Here is a 20,036-nt window from a genome sequence, read left to right as displayed (position 1 = left end):
CACCCTGCCCGGCTCGCTCGGGGCAGCTCAGACTGCTCCGGGAGCACGTCCCGGGGGACCGGCCCCGCTCCGGGAGCGCGTCCCGGGGGACCGGCGCTCCCTGCCCCGGCTGTGCCCGAGCTGGCAGCAGCTGAGCTGCCGCGGCAGCCGCAGAGCCCTGAGCAAAAGCAGATGTGGGAGATGCTGCGGGCGGGAGGCGCTGCCAGGGGCACAAACACCGTGCCTGGAGCGGGCGGATGGAAAAGGTCCTTGGAGGGACTCCCGGTGTCCCGGAGCGGCGCCGTTTGTCGGGAGGTGTGAGCACCCGGGCCCCCTCTGCCTCCCTGGGCGGCGGCAGCGCAGGCATCGCCCTGTCTGGGGCGGCTGGCAGCACAGCGGGGGCTGTGCCAGGGCTGGTGCCAGGGGCGGTGCCAGGCTCACGGACTCATCCCCTGGCCCGACCTGCTCTGAGGGGACGCGCCCAGGGCAGGGCTGAGCCTCCCTCGCTGCTCCGCCCGTGCGGAGAGCGCCGGGGGACGGAGCCGCGCTCGGGGCCGGCTCTGGCACCGCGGGGCTCCTCCGCCGGAGAGGAAATTGTCCCGAAATAACTCGGCGCTTCCCCTCCGCCCCGCGCGCTGTGAAGCGGCGGCAGAGCCCGGGAGCCGCCGCGGCTCCGCCGCCACCCGCGGCCGATGTCCCCCGCGGGACCCTGCCGTGCCCCCCGCGCCGGCCGGGCCCCCTCGGGGGGCTGCGGCTCCCTGGGCCCCCCGAGCCCGGCCTGAGGAAGGTAAGAGCCCCGGCTCCGGCCGCGGGGAATGCCGCGGGAATGCCGTGGGGAATGCCGCGGGAATGCCGCGGGGAATGCCGCGGGAATGCCGTGGGGAATGCCGTGGGGAATGCCGTGGGGAATGCCGTGGGGAATGCCGCCGGAATGCCGTGGGGAATGCCGAGGGGAATGCCGTGGGGAATGCCGTGGGGAATGCCGTGGGGAATACCGTGGGAATGCCGAGGGGAATGCCGTGGGGAATGCCGTGGGGAATGCCGTGGGGAATGCCGCGGGAATGCCGCGGGGAATGCCGTGGGGAATGCCGCGGGAATGCCGTGCCCCGCTGCTCTCGGGGCTGCTCTGCCCCTGCCGAGGGCTTTGTCTGGGGACTGGCACCGTCTGCAGCAGCGCTGGATGCCAGGGCTGACAGAACCCGGGAGGGCTCTGGGGGCAGAGCCGTTCCTTTTCCCGGGCAGGACGAGGGGAGGGAGCCGCGGTGGTGCAGGAGATCAGGAACGCGATGCTGCGGGCGGAGCAGCAGTGCCAGCTGCCCTGCCAGCCGGCGGGATCCTGCCGGGCAGGGGCTGGAGCCCGTCCCAGGCAGGAGCGCGGGGCTCCTGCTGCCCGAGCCCCGGGGCCGGCACCGGGCCTGGCAGGGCGTTGTCGCTGCTCTGGCCGTGCCAGCCCCGCACGGCCCGGCCCGGCCCGGTAAGTGAGCTCTGCCCCATCCCGGGGGCTGCCTGGCACCAGCCCGTGCCGCTCCGCTTTGTTCTGTGCTGCCAGGGACAGTCACCTGCCCAGTGCCACCCCGGCCACCCCCGGGCGCCCCGTCCCCGCTGCCCGTGCCCGGGGCTGTGCTGGGGATGTTGGCACGGCGGGGGTGACTCGCACGCTGGCCCTGGCTGCGTGTGCGGTCCTGTGGCTGCCCAGCTGGCCCGGCGCCTGGGCTGTCCCCTGGGGCCCCGAGCGGCGGTGACAGGGCAATAGAAGCGATGGCAGAGCGATAACGAGCAGAGAGCGGGGCCCTGTCCAGAAAGGAAGCAAAAATCTGCGTGCTCGGGGCTCGCTGCGAGCAAAGGCACGTGAGCCAAGCCTGCGGCGGGCAGGGCTCAGTCCTCCTGCCCTGAGCGCCTGGCTCGGCACCTCGGGCTGCTCAGAGCCGCCTCCCGTGACTCTTACCTGCTGGGGATGCTGCTCCCTCCCACGGCAGCTCGCCAAGCAGGGAGAGCTGCAGGAGCTGTGCTGGGCTGGGTGTGACTGAGGGCAGGGAGAGCTTCAGGAGCTGTGCTGATCCAGGTATGATTCAGGGCAGGGAGAGCTGCAGGACCTGTGCTGGGCTGGGTGTGACTGAGGGCAGGGAGACCTTCAGGAGCTGTGCTGATCCAGGTATGATTCAGGGCAGGGAGAGCTGCAGGAGCTGTGCTGATCCAGGTATGATTCAGGGCAGGGAGAGCTGCAGGAGCTGTGCTGGGCTGAGTGTGATTCAGGGCAGGGAGAGCTTCAGGAGCTGTGCTGGGCTGGGTGTGACTGAGGGCAGGGAGAGCTGCAGGACCTGCACTGATCCAGGTATGATTCAGGGCAGGGAGAGCTGCAGGACCTGTGCTGATCCAGGTGTGATTCAGGGCAGGGAGAGCTTCAGGAGCTGTGCTGGGCCGGGTGTGATTCAGGGCAGGGTGCTGTAGTTCTTCAGGCCAGACTGGAGTTTTCGGGAGCTCACTGAAAGCAGAGGAGCTGTTGATGTCTCTGCCCTGTAATTAAATCGCCTTTTTGACCTTGTTGTCCTGGTGCAACCCTAAACCCTCATCCCTTCCTTGCTAAGGGCTTCTCTGTGCCCTCCCTGCCCACAGCTGTCACATCACTGTGTTCCTACGGTGCCAAGAGAGCACCCCCAGCCCTGGCACTGCCCCCGCAGGGCTGGGTGCCACGCAGTCACTCTGGTCACCCTCTTCCTGTCATTCTCTTCCTGTCACCCCCAGGGGTTCCTCTGTGCCCTCCCCAGGTCACCCCCACCGCGGCCACCTGAGGCAGCTGTGGCAGAGGCAGGGGATGGGCAGCAGAGTCCTGCACAGAGCCGGGCACTGGGGCACTGCTCTGTGCCAGCCGGTGGCACCGAGGCGTGTGTGACAGGGCAGGGCTGTCCCAGTGACCGTGCAGATGACAGTCCTGCCCAGGGCATGGCTCTGGAGGGAGGCAAGGAGCAGCTGTGCCCTCCCTCAGCCCCTCCCAGCCCAGGAAACAGCCTGGCCCTCCCAGCTGGGCCACATTTGGGAGCCTGAGCTCTCCCTGCTTTTATTCCCCCTCAGGTGGGCAGTGCTTGCCTGGGCTGTTTGTGAGCACAGTCCTGGCCGTGGCTTTCAAATCACACCTATTTTTTCCCTGTGATTGTTTTTCCAAAGTTGACTCCGGGGATGGAAAGAGATGCTAAATCTAAAAAGCTGCTGTTTCCGGAAGACTCTTTCCTTTCCTTAGGAAGAATGAAATGTGATGTTGGCAAGGAAGTCTCCAAACAGTCGGTGGTGTCCAGGAAGCTGCTGGACTTCCACAGCTCCAGCAAAGGCTTGGGGGCTCCTGCAGAGCTGTGGCTGATGAACGCTCACTGCAGGGCCAGTGAAGGAGTTTCATTCCTGAGCTGGCCCCGAGAGCCCTCCGTGCTCTCCCCCTCTCCGGGCAGGACCCCCGGCAGGGCTGTGCCTTCCCCGAGCAGCCAGCAGGCAAACGGAGCCTCAAGGAGATGCTGGAAAGCCGAGCCTGGGCTCGAGATTCTCTTCCTTGGCAGTAGGAGCACGAGGGAGAGCATCTGCTTTCATCTCAGAGCGCTGCCAGGGCTGGAGTTAAATCTGGAAACGAGAGCAGGAGGGGGCTCAGGCTGGTATGGCCAGCCCAGCTCCAGGGATTTGGGGTGGGAGCAGAGAGAGGATCCTGGACATGCTGGAGCACCCCAGGGCAGCCTCGTTTGCTGCCAGCACAGCTCCCACCACCCAAGGCTTTGGGGCTGGGTTTTCTTCCGTGGCTTCAGCTATTTCTGCCTCGCTTCAGCTATTTCTGTGCCTCTCGTGTTTCACCTGGTCGCGGGGGGGAGGTTGGGGTTTGGTGATTTCTGACAGCGTTACAGCCTGCGTGACAGAGCAGAGGTTTTTGGGGAGCTGCTGCAGCCCCACATTTCCAGGGGCCAGCCTGAGTCACCACGGCCCCAGCCCTCAATGGGATTTTCAGTGAGGTGAGAGGAGGCAGAGGCTGGAGGATCCCGGAATGGCACAGAGCTTCACCTGGGATTAGCTGGGCTGGGACAGAGCACTGGTACAAACTGCCCAACCCTGCCCCCGGGCTGCTGCCCTGCAGAGGAGGGGCTGAGGAGGGTTTGTGGGGCACTCAGCACCCTGTGCTCAGCCAGGCCCTGCTCTCGCTGTCTCCAGCACCTGCAGTTTGGAACAGGAGGGTTCCCTTTAAGCCTGCAATTCCCCTTAACCCATGAATTTATCTGCCAGGGTCCAGGGTGAGCTGCACTTTCACTGCCAAGTCCTGCATTTTGAAGCATAGAACCAGTTGTTCCCCAAAACTGCTCCAAACCCTTGGGGAAGGCGGTTTTGGGGTCATTTAGGGTTTTTCTCCTATGAATCTCAGAATTATCAAATCCTGAAGGGAGAATTGCGACTTCTGTTCTTGCCCTTCCTTCTTCATTTTTCTCCCTGCAAAAGGAATAAAATCCAGCTGATGCCATGGGTATTTTAAGAATTGCGGAGAGGAAGCAGAGATTTGCAGCTCTGCAAAGAAGTGGGATGAATGCAGAGAAGGCTCTGGTCTTGCTGAGCTGGCAGACAGCAAAGCAGCCGGTTATTATGGGATGAGCTGTGCCTCGTGTCTGCTGCAGGGGAGGCAGCAGGTCCAGGGGGACGAGGGGCACAGAGAGCAGACCCTGCTGGGTCTGGGATGGGCACAGGCAGGGCTGAGGGGCTGTGCCCTCAGCCTCGGGCAGCACAGCAGGCAGAAAACACGCCAGGGAACCGGGGCAATTTCTGTTCTTTGGGTTCAGAAACATTCCCTGGCTTGGGTTCCTGTGCTGGTCAGAAACATTCCCAGGGAAAAGGGGGAATTTCTGCTCGTTTGGGTTCCTGTGCTGGTCCTGGCCAAGGGAGGAGCAGTGGCTGGAGCCTGGCAGGGCCATGCCTGACCCCGCTGTTCCTCAGAGCCGTTCCTGTGCGGGTCCTTTCACCCTCTTCTCCCACGGCACCTCCTGTCCTCCCCGGACAGCGTGACCGTGTCCCGAGCGTGCCGGGGACCACTTTTGCCTCTTCCTGTTGGATTTTCCCGGGACACCCAAGCTCTGGGAGCAGCAGAGCGCTGTGGGCTCAGCCTCAGCTGCTCTTCGCTGCCGGGAGGGAAAGGAGCCCTGCCGGAGCAGCCGGGAGAAGCAGAGTTCCTCGGGCAGGCCGGGCTCACGTCGGGCTTTGCTAAATTTGGAAGCTGTGGCAGGCGGGCAGCGCCCGCCCCCGCAGCGCCAGGAGGATGCGGATGTGGGAAGCCACCGACACCTTCAGCCGCATTTGGCTGCCGCTTCCTGCGGCGGCGAGAGGAGCCCGAGGGCGGAGCGGGGGTCTCCGTGCCCCGGGACCGGCCGTGCCCGCCCGGGACTGGTGGAGCCCCGGGACCGGCGGTGCCCACCCGGGACCGGCCGTGCCCACCCGGGACTGGTGGAGCCCCGGGACCGGCCGTGCCCACCCGGGACCGGCCGTGCCCACCCGGGACCGGCGGTGCCCGCCCGGGACCGGCCGTGCTCACCCGGGACCGGCCGTGCCCCGGGACCGGCCGTGCCCACCCGGGACCGGCCGTGCCCACCCGTGACTGACGGTGCCTCGGGACCGTCGGTGCCCCGGGACTGGCGGTGCCCGCCGCTCCGAGCTGGGGCTGTGCCCCCAGCACCGCCCGTGCCCAGCCCTGGGCTGTGCCCCTGCCCACGGGGTCCCGCGGGGTCCCGGTGCCCCCCAGGCCCACCCCGAGCCCCAGCCCGGCCGAGCCGAGCCGAGCCGAGCCGTTCCGTTCCCGCAGGCACCGTGGCGGCTGCCAGGCCATGCCCCAGCGCCGTGGGGAGCTCCGCGCTCGGCGCCCGGAGCGGCAGCGCCGGCCCGGCCATGGAGAGCTCAGGTGGGTGATGCCGAGCGGGGCCGGGGGGAGCCGGGAGCAGGGAGCCCCCTGCCTTCCCAGGGGTTCCCAGCGCTGCTGGAAGAGGGGAAATGAGGCACAGAGCGGCGCAGGGGCAGCCAAAAGCTTGGCTGAGTGTGGGGCACTCACATCTGACAAAACATTTGTGTATTAAAGTAGTTTATTTTATAGTAGTAGATTTTATTTTTAATTTTACAGTAGCATATTTTATTATTAATAAGTTTTATTTTATTATTCTTAATTTTTTATTTTATAATAGTATATTTTATTTTTAATTTTTTATTTTACAGTAGTATATTTTACTATTGATAATTTTTATTTTATTATTATTATTAACTGTTTATTTTATAGTAGTATATTTTATTTTTAGTTTTTCTTTTTTAGTAGTATATTTTATTATTATTTTGATTTTTTCTTTTATAGCAGTATATTTTATTATTAATATTTTTTTTTATTTTATAGTATTTTTTTTTATTTGGTGTGTATTTCACTCCATTTCCCCCCGTGTTTAATTTTCACACCGTTTCAGAGGTGCTGTTGATTTCCCAGGGTCAGGATGTCATTGCTGAAAGGTTTTATTCCATTTCCAAGCCGCTGCTCTTTGTTGCCGGGTTTATTTTTTGCTGTTTTTAGATCAAAGTGCCTCTTGTTTGTGCTGGGTCAAACTCTTTGCTCTGCCCCCCGTGAGGGAGCCTCGGCGCTGGGGCTGCTTTGATTCAGGAGGGGAGGACAGGACTGAGGGCAGTGCTCAGGAAAACCTCCCCTGGAGGGTGCAAACACACACAAAGGAAAAGAGCAGGACATTGGACATTTCAAACAGTCCGCGCCAATAAACAGGAGAGTGACACCAGGGAGCTCCCCAAAATCCCAGGAGGAAGGCAAGAGTGAGGAAAGAGAAGTTTCCGAGACCTTTGTCCGAATGACGCCTCCAAACCAGACAAACCCGGAGTATTTTTTTGTAAGGATATTTTTGGGGTGGCAGGGGGGCAGCCGGTGCACGCACAGACCCTCAGCAGGGGGGTCTGACCCGGGTCTGCGGCTCCTCCCTGGCACGGCTCCCTCCTGGGAAAGCCAAAATCATCCCCAGGGCAGGAGGCGCGTGGGAAAGGCAGCAGTGCCAGGACCAGGCGGGCATTTCGGAGCAGCTCACGCTTCCCTGGGAGGCAGAAGTGAGGTTTTGGCCAAGCCTTTGGTCTCTGCTCCCAGGGAGGGCTGAGGGAGCTGGGCACAGGCAGAGCCTGCGGGCATTTGCTGTGCCAGGTCTGGCATTTGCTGTGCCAGGTCTGGCATTTGCTGTGCCAGGTCGGGCATTTGCTGTGCCAGGTCTGGCATTTGCTGTGCCAGGTCTGGCATTTGCTGTGCCAGGTCGGGCATTTGCTGTGCCAGGTCTGGCAGTTGCTGTGCCAGGTCGGGCATTTGCTGTGCCAGGTCGGGCATTTGCTGTGCCAGGTCTGGCATTTGCTGTGCCAGGTCGGGCACAGCCCAGCTGGGCGCCGCAGGCTGGGCCTGTGCTCACTCACAAGTGATGGAGAAGTCAGTGATTTCCTTAAACCGCAGGTACGAGGCAATTGCAGGAACCTTTAGGATGGTACCATGGCGACAAAGTTCAGCCTTTTGTCCTGTGCCAAGCTGTAAAAATGAGCGTGGTGCCAGGAAAGCCTCTGGAGCGGGGGTGGGACAGCCCGGGGTCACCAGCTGCACTCCGGAAGAACTCCCAGCCAGGCTGGGCCAGCACTTTTGGGCTTCTGTGGCACCCTTTGGCACCTCCAGCAGCCCTGGGCACAGCTCTGGGTGTGCAGGGCGGCTCGGGGGGCTCGGGGAGCTTGGGGGGCTCCGAGGGCACTGAGGGCATTGGGGGCTCTGGGGGATATGGGAGCCATGGGGAAGGCTCTGGGGGCTCTGGGAGCTCTGGGTGCCATGGGGAGGGTTCTGGGGGCACTGAAAGCTCTGGGTGCCATGGGGAGGGCTCTGTCCCGGCTGTCCCCTGGCAGTGCCAGCCTGGCTCAGGCGCTACTGTCCCTGCAGAGCTGGAGTCGGACATCCTGCGGCGGGTGCGGGCGCTGCTACGGGAGCTGGACGGGCACCACCCGTCCTGCCAGAGTGACCGAGGTGAGGGACTGGCACCACCCGGGCACTCCTGCCCCGACCCCCTCCCTCCCACTGCCAGCGGGGACACGGCGGCTGCACCCATCCCCCTTCCCCACCCTCTCCAGAGCGGCCAAATCCTTCAGCAGCTGTGTCCATGCCCCAGCAGTGTGTGCCACCCCGTGTGCCACCCCGTGTGCCACCCAGAGCCAGGGCAGGGGCCCAGGGGCACAGCTGGGAGAGAGGGCACAGGAGCTGCCGTGGCCCTCAGGGGTGTGCCAGGGCAGTTCCGCACCGCAGTGCCCGGCTCCCGGGTGCCCGGGACAGCTCAGCCGGGTCCCCCCGTGGTGGCCTGAGCTCCCCCGGCTGTCCCTCCCAGGAATGCTGCGCTGGACCCTGCACAAGAGAACGGACCAGAACCCCAGAACCAGCTGTACCCTGGTCAGCATCCTGGTGAAGGAGCTGGAGAGGGTGAGTGCCACCCCAGGGAGGGGACAGTGCCTCCCCAGAGACCCTGGCCCACGCTGGGGGCTCTGGGGCTGCCCTGCCCAGCGCGGTGCCCTGCCAGGCCCTGACTGTGCCTGTCCTGCCCTGTCCCAGGCCGAGCGCGGGGACCTGCGGCATTACATCATCCCCCTGCTGCACACGCTGATGTACACCTTGATCCAGGTGAGTCGGGGGCCGGTGCCAGGCTGTGCCAGCCCGGGGACATCGGGGCCAAGGAGGGGCTGCTGGGGCACCCAGAGCCTGGACCAGCCCCCCAGAGCCAGCAGAGCCCTGGCACGGCCCCGGGCAGGCTCAGCTGGGCATGTCCCGTGTCCCTGTGGCACACAGAGCTCCAGCTCCACCTGAGCCCTTGTGGTGCCTGCAGAAGCCACACGCTGGCAAGACAAAGTGCCCCAAGCTCCAGCGGGTATTGCTGGAGGTTCCCAAAGCACTGTGGGGCCCGATTCTGCCCCTTGTTCTTCTCTGTAGTGAATTCGGTGCCGGGAATTTGGGGCAGATTTAGGGGTCACTGCCTGTCGCCCCCCTGTTCCCCTGCAGGCTCCCTGCATCCCTGACGAGCTCTGTGCCAGGGTTTATGACTTCTGCAAGAGGCTGCTGACCCTGCCCAAGCCCTTCTGCACCATCGGGCTGGACTATGCCAGCAGGCTGCAGCTGGAGAGGACAGCCCCAGGTAAGGGGGGCTGCCAAGGCTGGGCTCCCCCAGGGGAGGAAACCAGCTCTGAAGCAGCCCCTGGACACGGGGGTGTCAGTGGGGCTGCAGGCAACAGCCCCGGTAGGGAGCAAGCCCAAGGACACCTGGTTCCTTTTCTCTCTGTGTTCTTTTTCTCTGTTCCCACTAAAGCTCTTCCAGGTCAAGTTTTCCTTAATAGGAGCCTTTCAAACAATCCTTTAGAGCAGAGCAAGGTGCAGACACCCTGTGAGGTGTGGGGAGGGGAAGCAGAAGAGACCTGGTGGGGGATTTTGGTGCCATTTTGGGGAGCCTCAGGCCACACCCCAAGCACTCCTCCCCAGCACTGCCTCCAAGGGGCTCCTTTCCCTCCCCTGAGCTTTAGTACAGGCATGGCTCAGGTGGAGAGAGGGGGGCTCCAGCAGGGCTCCCCTCGGAGCAGCCACAGGGCTGGCCCTGAGCCAGGCTGGGACTGTCCCTGGGCCAGGCCAGGGCTGCCAGGACTGTCCCTGGGCCAGGCCAGGACTGTCCCTGAGCCAGGCCAGGACGGACCCTTGCCCCAGGCAGGGCCAGGGCAGTGCCTCCCTCCTGATCCACAGACCCTGCTGCTCCTCAGGTGTCCCCAGTGCCATCCCCAGGTGGCCCTGGGGGCAGAGCTGTCCCTCCTGCCTCCAGCTCCGCTCCCAAGCTCCCAGACAAAGGAAGGGAACCCCAGCAAAGCATTGGAGTAGAAGGGGGTTTCTTTTCCTGGGTGTCCTGGGCTGGTTTTAGTTCTGGCCCCATTCCTGGCAGCTTGGGGCGTGCCCAGCGGGTGTTCCCTGGCAGGGCAGAGCCCGCTCAGGCTGCAGAGCTGGAGCAGCCTGGGCCAGGCACGGTGCCCCCGCTGCCAGCGCCGTTTGTGCCCACAGGGACCCTGTTCCAAAGGATGGTCATCTCCGAGCACAGCCTGCCCAGCGCACCCTTCCCCTTCCAGGAGAGGTGGGTGCTGCCCCTGGCCAGGGCTGGGCTTTGGTTCCGTGCCCCCCAGGGAAACCCGTCCTTTTCAACACTCGGAATTAGTCTTGCTTGGACCAGACAAGCTGGGCCTGAGCCTCGCGGCCTTGGGGGACGCTGCTGGGCGAGATCCAGTCCGTCACCAGATTCGGGAGGGAACGTTCTCCCCCATTATTTTGGGATGTAGGGAGCTGCCCTTGGTGGGGAGACGGGGTGGAGAAGGGGAAGATCAACAGCAGCAATGGAAAAAGTGAGACGAGAGCTGCTCCTGCCAGCCCTGGTGCCGCTGATGCGAGTCTGCCTCTCCCCCTTTGCCCACCCTGCTGCCCCCCAGGATTTTCATCTTCGCTGACCCCGAGCTGCTGCCCGAAGCCATCTGCAAGGCGCTGGCCACCGACACCGAGGCGGCCCAGGTGTCCCAGAGCCGCCGGGGCTGCATGAGCTGCGTGGTCACCCACGCCCTGCAGGCGGCCCTGGGTGACACCTGCGACACCCACGGCCTCAGGGCGCGGCTCCAGGTAACACAGCAGCTCCTGACCTGCTTTTCCCTGGTCCTGCTCTGCCTGGACACCCTGGAGAAGCAAAAGGTGTTTTGGCAAGTGGAGAAACTCCCCAAGATCCCCAGCGCTGGTCTGCAGCCCCAGGGCTGGGCTGGGGCTGAACTCAAACACCCTTCGAATGCAAAGCAGTGGCTGCAGCAGAGCCAGAGGCTGGAACTCAGCCTGAGTTTGGTTTTGCACAGCAAAGCTGAAGCAGAGTCTCTGTAGTCTCCTCTGGGAGCCCCTGGGCACTGCAGGAACCTCTCAGGGGAAAGGTTTCAATCAGTTTTCTCCCAACCCTCCTGAAGGAGCTGTGGGCTCACAGTGACACTAACGTCTGCCTCAGAAACTCTGCAGGCCACCTTCGCGTGCCTGCTGTCCCCATGTCCCCAGAGTCACCCCAGGTGCCAGCGCTGACGGGGACACGCTGCCCTTCAGCTGCAGGGCTGCCCAAAAGGAGCTGGGAGCAGGCAGCACAGGCAGCGTCTGCTGGGGCAGGAGGGCGTTCGTGTCCCCCGGGGCAGTTTTTGCAGGACTCCTTTGCTCTCCTGCCCCTCCGCTGCCTGGCCCCATCATTCCCGATCATTCCCGATCATTCCCAATCATTCCCGATCATTGCCGATCATTCCCGTTCCCCCATTCCTGGTTTCCCTGTTCCCCTCTCCCACAGGCCTTGCCCGCGGGGGACGTGGAGCTCTGCTTTCAGCAGGTGGTGGCGGCTGTGGAGGGCAGCGCGGGGGGCTCGGGCCGAGGCCAGCACAGGGCACGGCTGGAGAGGATCTACCAGGGCATCCTGGGCTCCTCACCCGCAGGTGAGCCCCGGGCAGGCCTGCCCTGGGGACGGGAGCCCTCGTGTCCCCTCGTGTCCCTGCCATGGCTCCTGCCCGTGCCTCAGTTTCCCCCTTCCCATTTCTCCCTCCCTCCAGTGGTGCAGACACTTGGCGATGGCTCGGTCGTTGAGGGCTGGGTCCTCCCAGCCTCACGTCTGGCCTCACCCCAGCAGCTCTGGGCTGGGAGAGCCCCAGGGCTGCCTCAGCCCGTGCTCAGCTCGTGCTGCTGCGTGGGGAAACGCTGCCATGTGCTCCAAGCATCCTTGTTTTCCCAGGGAATGCTCCCCAGGAAGGGCTGCAGGGGACCCCCCTGCCCAACCCCAACATCAGCTTCCACCTGTGGACAGAGGATGAGCAGCTCTGTGAGTGCCCCGGGGTGCGGGCTGGGCTCTGAGCCTGGGGGTGCTGTCCCAAGGGGTGCCTTAGCCCTGAGCCCTGGGCCGGGAGTTTGGGCAGTGCTGTGCCAAGCTCGTGCAGCTCTGTGCTGCTGCCCCAGCGCTCCCTCCTGGCTGCTGAAGGAGCCGGGGCTGCAGCAGGACGCGCCCACAGCGCCTGACTGGTGTGGGTGCCCCAGCCCCGGCGGTGTCCAAGGCCGGGCCGGGTGGAGCTCGGAGCAGCCTGCTCTGGTGTCCCTGCCATGGCAGGGCTTGGGAGCGAGATCGTCCCCAGGGTCCCCTCCAGCCCGGGCTGGGGCCCTGGCACTGGGTGGCACCGGGTGGCACCGGGTGGCACCGATCTCGCTCAGCTGGAGCGGGACGGAAGGGCTGGCTGTCCCGGAGCCGCTGGCCGAGCTTCCGCGGGAGGAGGGCAGCCGGGGCAGGAGCGGGCTGTGCCCCTCTCCCCGCTGAGCGCGGCCCGTGCCCGCAGGGAAGGAGCTGGTGCTGTTCCTGCGGCCGCTGTCGCAGAGCTGCGAGCCCGAGGGCCCGGGGCAGGGGCTGGAGGCGGCGGAGCTGCCGGAGCTGCTGCCGGGCTGCGGCTGCTGCGGGCAGAGCCGCTTCTCGGTGCTGTCCACGGACAGCGGCATCGAGCGGGACCTGCCCGCGCCCGACGAGCCGTGCGCGCCCTGCGCCGAGCGCCGCCGGCTGCACAGGAAGGGCGGCATCAAGAAAAAGCCGTCCCCGCTGGACAGCGTGACCCTCCTGCAGGCTGGCAGCGCTGTGCCCGGGGAAAAGCCCCCTGGCAAGACGCCCGGCAGGGCAGGGATGCCCCCCGAGCCCGCGGCCCCGCGCCGGAGGCTGCACACCGCCCGCGTGGTGCTGCTGGGGGACGATCGCATCCTGGGCCGCCTGGCACAAGCCTTCCACTCCCTCAGGTACCCGGGGGCACCCGGGGGTTCGGGGGGACACCCGGGCTGGGGGAGCAGCCAGGCTGGCTGGGGCGGCGGGGCTCGGTGATGCCCGGGGGGGCTCAGCGGTGCCCGGGCCGGGCTCGGGTCCCGCTGCTGGCTCCCAAACGCACACGGCCGCTCCCCCCCTCTGTCCGGGCGCTCGGTTCAATGAACAACAAACGGGGCAAGGTGATTTCCCGTGCCCAAGGGACAAATCCTCCAGGGAAGCTGTTTCCCAGGTGATGCCCCCAGCTGGTGCCCCAGGGTGGGTGACAGTGTGGGCAGCCTGGGAGCAGAGCTGCGTGTGCAGGGGCACCAAGCCCTGACAAAAACCTCTCTGAGGCTCCCCATCACCTCCTGTTCTTGATTTGGGAACCCAGGGCACATCCTGGGAAAGGAGGCATCGAGGGGGCCCGTGGCAGAGCAGCCACAGCGTCCTGGCACTGCCAGCCTGGCCCAGGAGCCGCCTTCTGCCCCTTCCCTTCGGGACATCTCCGCTTTCATTCCAGGAAACGGGAGGCCCGCCGAGTGTTCCTGACGCCCAGGCTGGACCTGCAGTTCTACCACATCCCCGTGGTGCCCTCGGCCGCAGCCGTGAGTGCCGGGGCTGGGAGCCTGGGGGTAGAGCAGGGGGATCAGGGATTCCCACCCGGCCCTGCCCTGGCCCCGAAACAGGGAGGGGGGGAGCCAGCACGGGGCTGTGGGGCTCAGTTTGGGGTCACAGCCCTTCAGTTCTGCCTCCAGGCCTCGGCTGCAGAGGCTCAGCTGAGCCCTGCTGCTTCTCCCACCTCCCAAATGCTGAGGGGAAGCAGCTGCTGCTCACTGAGGGCTTTCCCTCCTTGGCCATGGCCCCGGTGTTAGGTCTGTGAGTCTCTACTTGTGGTTTATGTCAGGCACATACCCTCCCCTTGGACAGAGGCAAATAATTGCATTTCGGATATTTTAAGCTGGCCCAGAGCCGGCTGTGACCCCTGACAAACAGGCCGTTAGAAAATCAGAATTCCTTCTTTTCATTCCTCAGGGAAGTTTTGTGCTTGAGCACCTGCCAAATGAGCAGGAAGGGGAAGGGATGGGGGAATGTCACAGGTGTCTCTGCCTCCTTATGGCTCCTGGTACGGTGAGCCCCCTGCTCCTCCTGGGCTGCAGGAGGCTTCCCAGAAGTGTGAGCCGAGTCCCACAGGAGCTGGATTTAGGGCTGGGGGGGTTCTCCAGGACCTTCTCCTCACGTTTTGCTCGATAGAAGCCCAGGAAAAGCAAAGGATCCCCAGGCTGGAGTGGCTGTGAGCTGTGTTTCCCTGCAGGACCACGCTGGCCCCGAGGAGCTCTGCGAGGTGGCCGGGTACCTGGGCAGGGCTGACCCCTGGTACGAGAGCAACATCAACACCCTGTGTCACATCATCCCCAAGCTGGCCACCATGGTAGGAGGAAACCCTTCCCATTTCCCAAAAACACCCGCAGCACCCGAGGAGGAGTCTCTCCATCCCCAGGCAGAGATTTCCCCTGACACTGCCCCAGCCCACAAGAGCCATTTGCTGTGATGGGTGGCTTTGACCAGGGGACAGGAAATGGCAGCTCTCAGGAGAGAAAGCTCTTGCTGAAATCCCCCCAGCTGTCATTTCTGTCATTTCCCGGCACTTGGAGCCACGGCTGCCAGCCCTGCCAGCCCACGCACACGGGGCGGGAGGTGGGAGGCCAGAGGCCAGCTCATCCCTCCCTCTGTGACCAGGAGGGTGTCAGACTTTGTGGCAGGGTTTTGGAGAAGTGTCAGGGGCTGAGCCAGCCTGTGATTTGCCCCCAGCCTTCGTCACCGAGCAGGGCCCTGGTGACCGACCTGTTCCTCCCTGATGTCATCGCCTACTACGCCCGCATGGGCACCCAGCCCGTCCTCTTCCAGGTGCACTCCGTCAAGGTGAGTGGCACAGCTGGCACTGGCTCCAGTGGCCCTGCAGGGGCTGGCAGGGCCCTGCAGAGCCAGCGGGCTCTGGGGGCACCCAGCACATCCCAGCCTGGCTCCCCGTGCCCCCAGCCCGTGACCCTGGAGCTCCGCTCAGCTGGAGCCAATGACCCTGGCAGGGCGGTTTGGGGATCTCAGCTCAGCAAAGGGAGCCTTGAAATGCCCCACGGGGTCAGGGATGTGCTGCTCTGCTGGGCTCGGGGTGCTCAGGAGCCCTGGACCTCCTCCTGCTTCAGGTGCTGGGAGCAAGCAGGGCTTTGCTGAGCAGCCTTGCCAAAACCTCCTGTACCTGCAGGAGCTTTGCAGGGTTTCCTGCAGCACCGTTTCACTGATTTCCTGCCAGCTTTGCTCTGAAATGGTATCAGAGCGAGGCCTGTTTGATAGGGCAGCAAAGAAGGGCTAAATTTGGGCATACAACATTAACCCTTCCCTCGCTGCTCCTCTGGCAGCTCTGGCAGCCCCTCCCCACAGGAACCCTGAGCGCCATGGTCAGGTCCCAGCTCCCCACGGCTGCTCTGGAGAAGCTGTCCAGGCTGTGAGCCTCGTGTGACACCTCAGGGTGACAGAGGAGACGTCCCCAGCAGTGTTCCTGTCAGGCTGTGTCTCCCAGAGATGTCCCTCTCAGGGCTCTCCCTCTCAGGGCTGTCCCTCTCTTTCAGGTCCTGTTCCAGGACCCAGCACAGGACCCAGCTGAGGACGTGTTCCTCACGGAGCTGCTGGTGCAGGTGCAGGAGAGCCCCTCGCACAGAGGTGAGCGTGTCCCACCAGCCCGGGCGGGCTCCTGCCATCCCCAGCTCCCAGCCTGCGGAGCCCCAGGCCGTGGGCAATGCTCCCTGCTCCTGGCAGGACTTCCCTGATGGCCTCCACCTCCTCCTGGGCAGGAGCCCGGCTGGTGCCAGTCCTGGCACCCCTGGCCCAGGTTTGTTCTCTGCCTCACTTGGCCCAGGACGCTCGGGACTGGACCCAAGCCCTGCTCTAGCTGAGGAAACAAGCTGGGCTTCCCAGCCAGGCCTTTTCCTGCTAGAAATCCAGTTCCTCGAGCTGCCAGGGATGGAATAACGTGTGGAGGCTGGGCTGTTCCAGCAGTCCCAGCCAGCTCCTCCATCGGTGCACTCTGCTGCCCCATCAGTGCACATTTGCCACCCAGGCTGGCACAGAGCCCCCCATCCCGAGGCAGGGGCAGAGGGGACAAAGTGTGGCAGAACACTTGGGGGTCTCAGTGTGGGACACTGGGGGTCTCAGCCCAGGGGAGGATCCCTCTGCTGAGCACAGGCAGGTGGGGTGAGGGAGATTCAACCCCTCCCTCTTCCCTCCCGGCAGAGCTGAGCACAGCCAAGAGGAAAAGCACCCTGGATGGGCCTGGCATGGATCTCACCATGACCTACAGGAGGGTGAGTGGGGCTCCTGCACCCCAAATGTCTCTGTTCCAGGGCACAGATCTCCTAAAAGGGGACTGGCCCTGCCTCTTTGCTTTGGAATTGCTGTCCAGGCAAGGACAGAGGGGCTGTGCAGAGCCTGTTGGCTCCCCTGTGTTTGTGACAAGCTGTGCCCAGCCCTGCCAGGGCTGTGCCAGGGCTGTGCCAGGGCTGTGCCAGGGCTGTGCCAGGACGCTGACCCTGACCCTTCCCGCAGGTCGTGCTGAGTGACCGGCAGAAGGAGCTGGCGCTGGCCCTGCGCTCCACGGGCCTGCTGATGAAGGCCATCCCTGCTGAGGAGGCTGAAGGTGGGCTCCTCCTGCTTTGTGAGGTTCCTGGGGCTCAGGGCACTAAATCTGGCCACGGTCCTTGGTGCCAGCTGTGTCTGGGCTCTGGGGTGGAATTAGGCACAGGAATATTGGTGTTCCCATGCTCTGGTTGGGTTTTTCTCAGGAATGATGTGTCTGAGGCTCAGAGAGGATTTCAGCTCCAGCCTTCCTCTTCCAGCTGGCCCTTGGCACAGCCTCTGACCCCACTCTGGGCACGATCCCACACGATTCCTGTGCCCACTGAGCCTGCTGGAGTCCCGTGTGCCCATAGCCAGTGCACCCAAATGTGGGGCAGGGCCCCGGGGAGCTGAGCTGAGGTTGTGCCATGGCCCCAGACCAACCCTCTGCTTCTGTCCCAGGCCTGGGCTGCCTGAGCGTGACCGTCACCGAAATCATCAAGAGCAGCCACTTGGCAGGCCGCTCCTTCTCAGTGAGTACCTGTGGGATCCTCAGGGCCAGATCCCTTCCACAGCAGGGACAGGGCAGCTCTGAGGGGAGGAGAAGGCTCTGGGGCCACCCTGCTCCGAGGGCGTTTGGTGATTATTTTCTGTGGAAAAGTCTGGATGTTTGAGCCAAAGCCCCAGACACCCTGGGTGCCCTCCCTGCTGGTCAGTGCCATCCCTCTGGTCAGTGCCCTCCCTGCTGGTCACTCATCCCTGCTGGTCAGTGCCAGGTTCTGAATACAGAGAAAGGATTCGCTTTGTGCCACATCTGAGGTTAAAAAAGAAAACCAGAGAAATGCCATTTTCTGTCCCTGCCACGCCCAGCACGCAGCCCGGGGAGGGCAGGGACAGCCTCAGTGGGCTCTGCCTCCTCTCCCCACGCAGGCTGTGGCAAACAGGTTCAGAACACGGATTATCAAGGTCAGGAGCCCAGAGCAGAGACCCTTCACGGTGCGGCTGGACAAGGACAGCAGGAGAACCTACAGGGACGTGATCGGGTGAGAACCCGGGGTGCCGGGCCCTGCATGCCTGCCCTGCATCCCCTCCTGTGTTCCGGGAGCCCCGATCCTCATCCCTGACGAAAACCCCACGTTCCCTCTCCGGGGAAAGCGGGGCACGCTGGGGCTCTCCTGCATTTGTGGTTTTGGGGGGTGGTGTGAGGATCAAATGGTGCTTGACACAAAAGCTGCTGTCATGGAGGCAGCGGAAGCGCAGGCACCCCCAGGGACAGGCAGAGCTGAGATCTCCGGAATGGTGAATTAGATCGGGATGCTGATGCTCTCTGCACCACTGCATCCCTGCCCCGGGGGCTCCAGCAGGCGCAGGTGGGGAGAGGTCCCAGCCCTGTGGAAGGGCCGGGATTGATGTGCCTGGAACAGCTGCATTGGCCTGGGATGTGCTGGTGGCTCAAGGTCCAGCCAGAATAAACTGGGAATTCCTGAGTCCCGCTGAGCCAGGCTCGGGACCTTGGGCTCGTGCCAAGCACTGGCACAGCAGCTCATCTCTGCAGTCAGACCCAGCTGCAAAAAGCAGAAATGCAGCTGCACCTGGCGGGGGGAGAGCCCTCCCCAGAGGCAGTGGGGGAGCTGGGCTTTGCTCAGGGATGCAGGAAACGTGTTCTGTGCTCTTCCAGCCTGGACGTGTCTCCCTGCCTCGAGCCCAGCTACTGCCTGCAGAAGACGAGGACCACGAAACTCAGCCCTCAGGAAACAGAAGACGTGGGGCTTGTGAAATACCTGCCCAAGTCTCTGCTGCTGCCCATCAACACTTTTGCAGGAGTCATCCCGTGAAGGAGACGGGAGAAGGGGCTGTGAGTTATGACGTGGGGTCATCACAGAGGACGTGGGGAAAGAAAACGCACTAAAAGCCACCAGTGGTGACTTTAAATGGTGACGGTGTGAAGAGCTGCCCCAGCAGAGGTGGATAGGCTTGGAGGGCACAGCCCTGCCCCGCCGGTGACAGTGTGACAGTGCCCCATGCCCCTGCCAAGGGCACAGCCACTGCAGGACTGAGCTCTCACCTTTTGCACAAGTCAGGGAAAAGCTCTGAGCTCCTCCATCGGGGAGGAGAGAGGAAGACCCGCGGAGGTGGCGCTGGCTGTCCTGGGAGCCCAGGGCCGCCGGCAGCAGCAGTGATCCTTTTGGAGATGCCTCAGAGCCCGGCAGGGGTCAGGTTTTCACCTCACAACCCAAACGCTGTTGCTGCTCCCCTGTGCCAGACCTGAGCAGCAAACATTGAGTCCCTGAAGGAAGCTGCGGGGCGGCAGGAGCTCTCAGGCACCTCGGATACCCCCCAAAAGCAGCTGCTGTTGTTGGGGTCGTGCGGGCTTTAAGGGGTGAGCAGTGGCTCTGCACCCCTCTGCCTCTTCGGGGCTGCCCTGTGGGGCTTGCACACACAGACAAAAGGCTCCAAAAGCCAAAAGGCTTGGAGCTGGGCTGGAGGGTGGGCTGGTGTCCAGAGTTGTTCTGTACAGCTGTAAATGATGTAGATGGATGCTAAATTATTTGTATAGGAGTCATGGATGACTTGTACCGGAGAGCGCAGACCTTTCAGTGCCAATTGAAAGAATTGAAGCTGCCCCTTGGTGGTTGTTGTGTGCTGGCGGCTGGGGACGGGTGCTCAGGAGCTCCAGCTGAACGTGCGGTTCCGCTCTTCCCTGTGCCCGGGACAGATTGTCCCTCCCCGGGGACACCCCACACCCACCTGGACCCAATCCCGTTCCGTGTGGCTCCCGTCCGCGCCCCGGCGGGCCGGTGAGGGCGAGCCTCGGGCCGGTGCCCTCCGAGCCCAGCGGAGCCGCAGCCGCCGCTGCCCGGCCTGGGCGGGCGGCTGGGCCGGGGGAGCGCTGCGAGCGCTTCCAGCCCGGGATCCTGCGGGACGGGAGCGCCCCGGGCCGTTCCCGTGCCGGTCCCGTGCCATTCCCGTGCCATTCCCGTGCCGGACCCGGGCCATTCCCGGGCCATTCCCGTGCCGTTCCCGTGCCATTCCCGTGCCATTCCCGTACCATTCCCGTGCCGGTCCAGGGCCATTCCCGTGCCATTCCCGTGCCGGTCCCGGGCCATTCCCGGGCCATTCCCGTGCCGGACCCGGGCAATTCCCGTGCCATTCCCGGGCCATTCCCGTGCCGGCCCCGTTCCCCGCAGCAGGGACAGCGCTTTGGCCAGCCCGGGAGCGCCACGGCCACAGCCGCCCGTACTGCCCGGCACGGCCGGGCGCCGCTGTTCGCGGGCACCCCGTTGCTCGTGGGTGCTGCCAGCTCTGCCACCCACAACCTCCTCCTGGGGCAGCTGCAGGGCCAGGGCGGAGCGAGCTCCGCACGGGGCTCTGGGTGGCCCTGGGGCCGCTGGCAGAGCTGCCCCTTCCCCCCTCGGGGCGCAGCTGCTGCGGGCGCCGCCGGGCAGCGGAGGTGGGCCGGGGCTGCAGGCAGGGGCAGGGACGGGAGGGAGCGGTGGAACAGTGGGATCGGAGCGGAGGGAGCGCTGGAACAGTGGGATCGGAGCGGAGGGAACAGTGGGATCGGAGCGGAGGGAACAGTGGGATCGGAGC

The 20,036-nt window shown here is 64.0% G+C and overlaps 1 protein-coding gene across 1 annotated transcript; it reads left to right on the top strand.

Moving 5' to 3' along the window:
- Positions 1-682: 682 nt before the first annotated feature.
- On the top strand, positions 683-19,068 carry PIK3R6 (phosphoinositide-3-kinase regulatory subunit 6). Its single transcript, XM_077787313.1, has 20 exons — positions 683-766; positions 5,789-5,884; positions 7,928-8,011; positions 8,367-8,458; positions 8,588-8,656; positions 9,032-9,164; positions 10,070-10,139; positions 10,489-10,672; positions 11,364-11,505; positions 11,799-11,885; positions 12,391-12,835; positions 13,360-13,444; positions 14,152-14,268; positions 14,649-14,759; positions 15,464-15,554; positions 16,125-16,195; positions 16,437-16,527; positions 16,908-16,978; positions 17,376-17,488; positions 18,124-19,068. The coding sequence occupies exons 2-20, from the start codon at positions 5,872-5,874 to the stop codon at positions 18,278-18,280; spliced, it is 2,226 nt and encodes a 741-aa protein (XP_077643439.1). The 5' UTR covers positions 683-766; positions 5,789-5,871; the 3' UTR covers positions 18,281-19,068.
- Positions 19,069-20,036: the final 968 nt, after the last annotated feature.

The sequence above is a fragment of the Lonchura striata genome, chromosome 19 (genome assembly GCF_046129695.1).
Source record: "Lonchura striata isolate bLonStr1 chromosome 19, bLonStr1.mat, whole genome shotgun sequence".
NCBI classification, from domain to species: Eukaryota; Metazoa; Chordata; class Aves; order Passeriformes; family Estrildidae; genus Lonchura; species Lonchura striata.
Note: the sequence above shows the minus strand (reverse complement) of the source record. Positions and strands in the feature narration are given on the sequence as shown.

Excerpts from the sequence above, each read along its gene's own strand:
- PIK3R6 (XM_077787313.1), top strand. Across the intron at positions 10,140-10,488 it reads CCCTTCCCCTTCCAGGAGAG|GATTTTCATCTTCGCTGACC; the intron begins GTGGGTGCTGCC and ends GCTGCCCCCCAG. Across the intron at positions 16,528-16,907 it reads CCCTGCTGAGGAGGCTGAAG|GCCTGGGCTGCCTGAGCGTG; the intron begins GTGGGCTCCTCC and ends CTTCTGTCCCAG.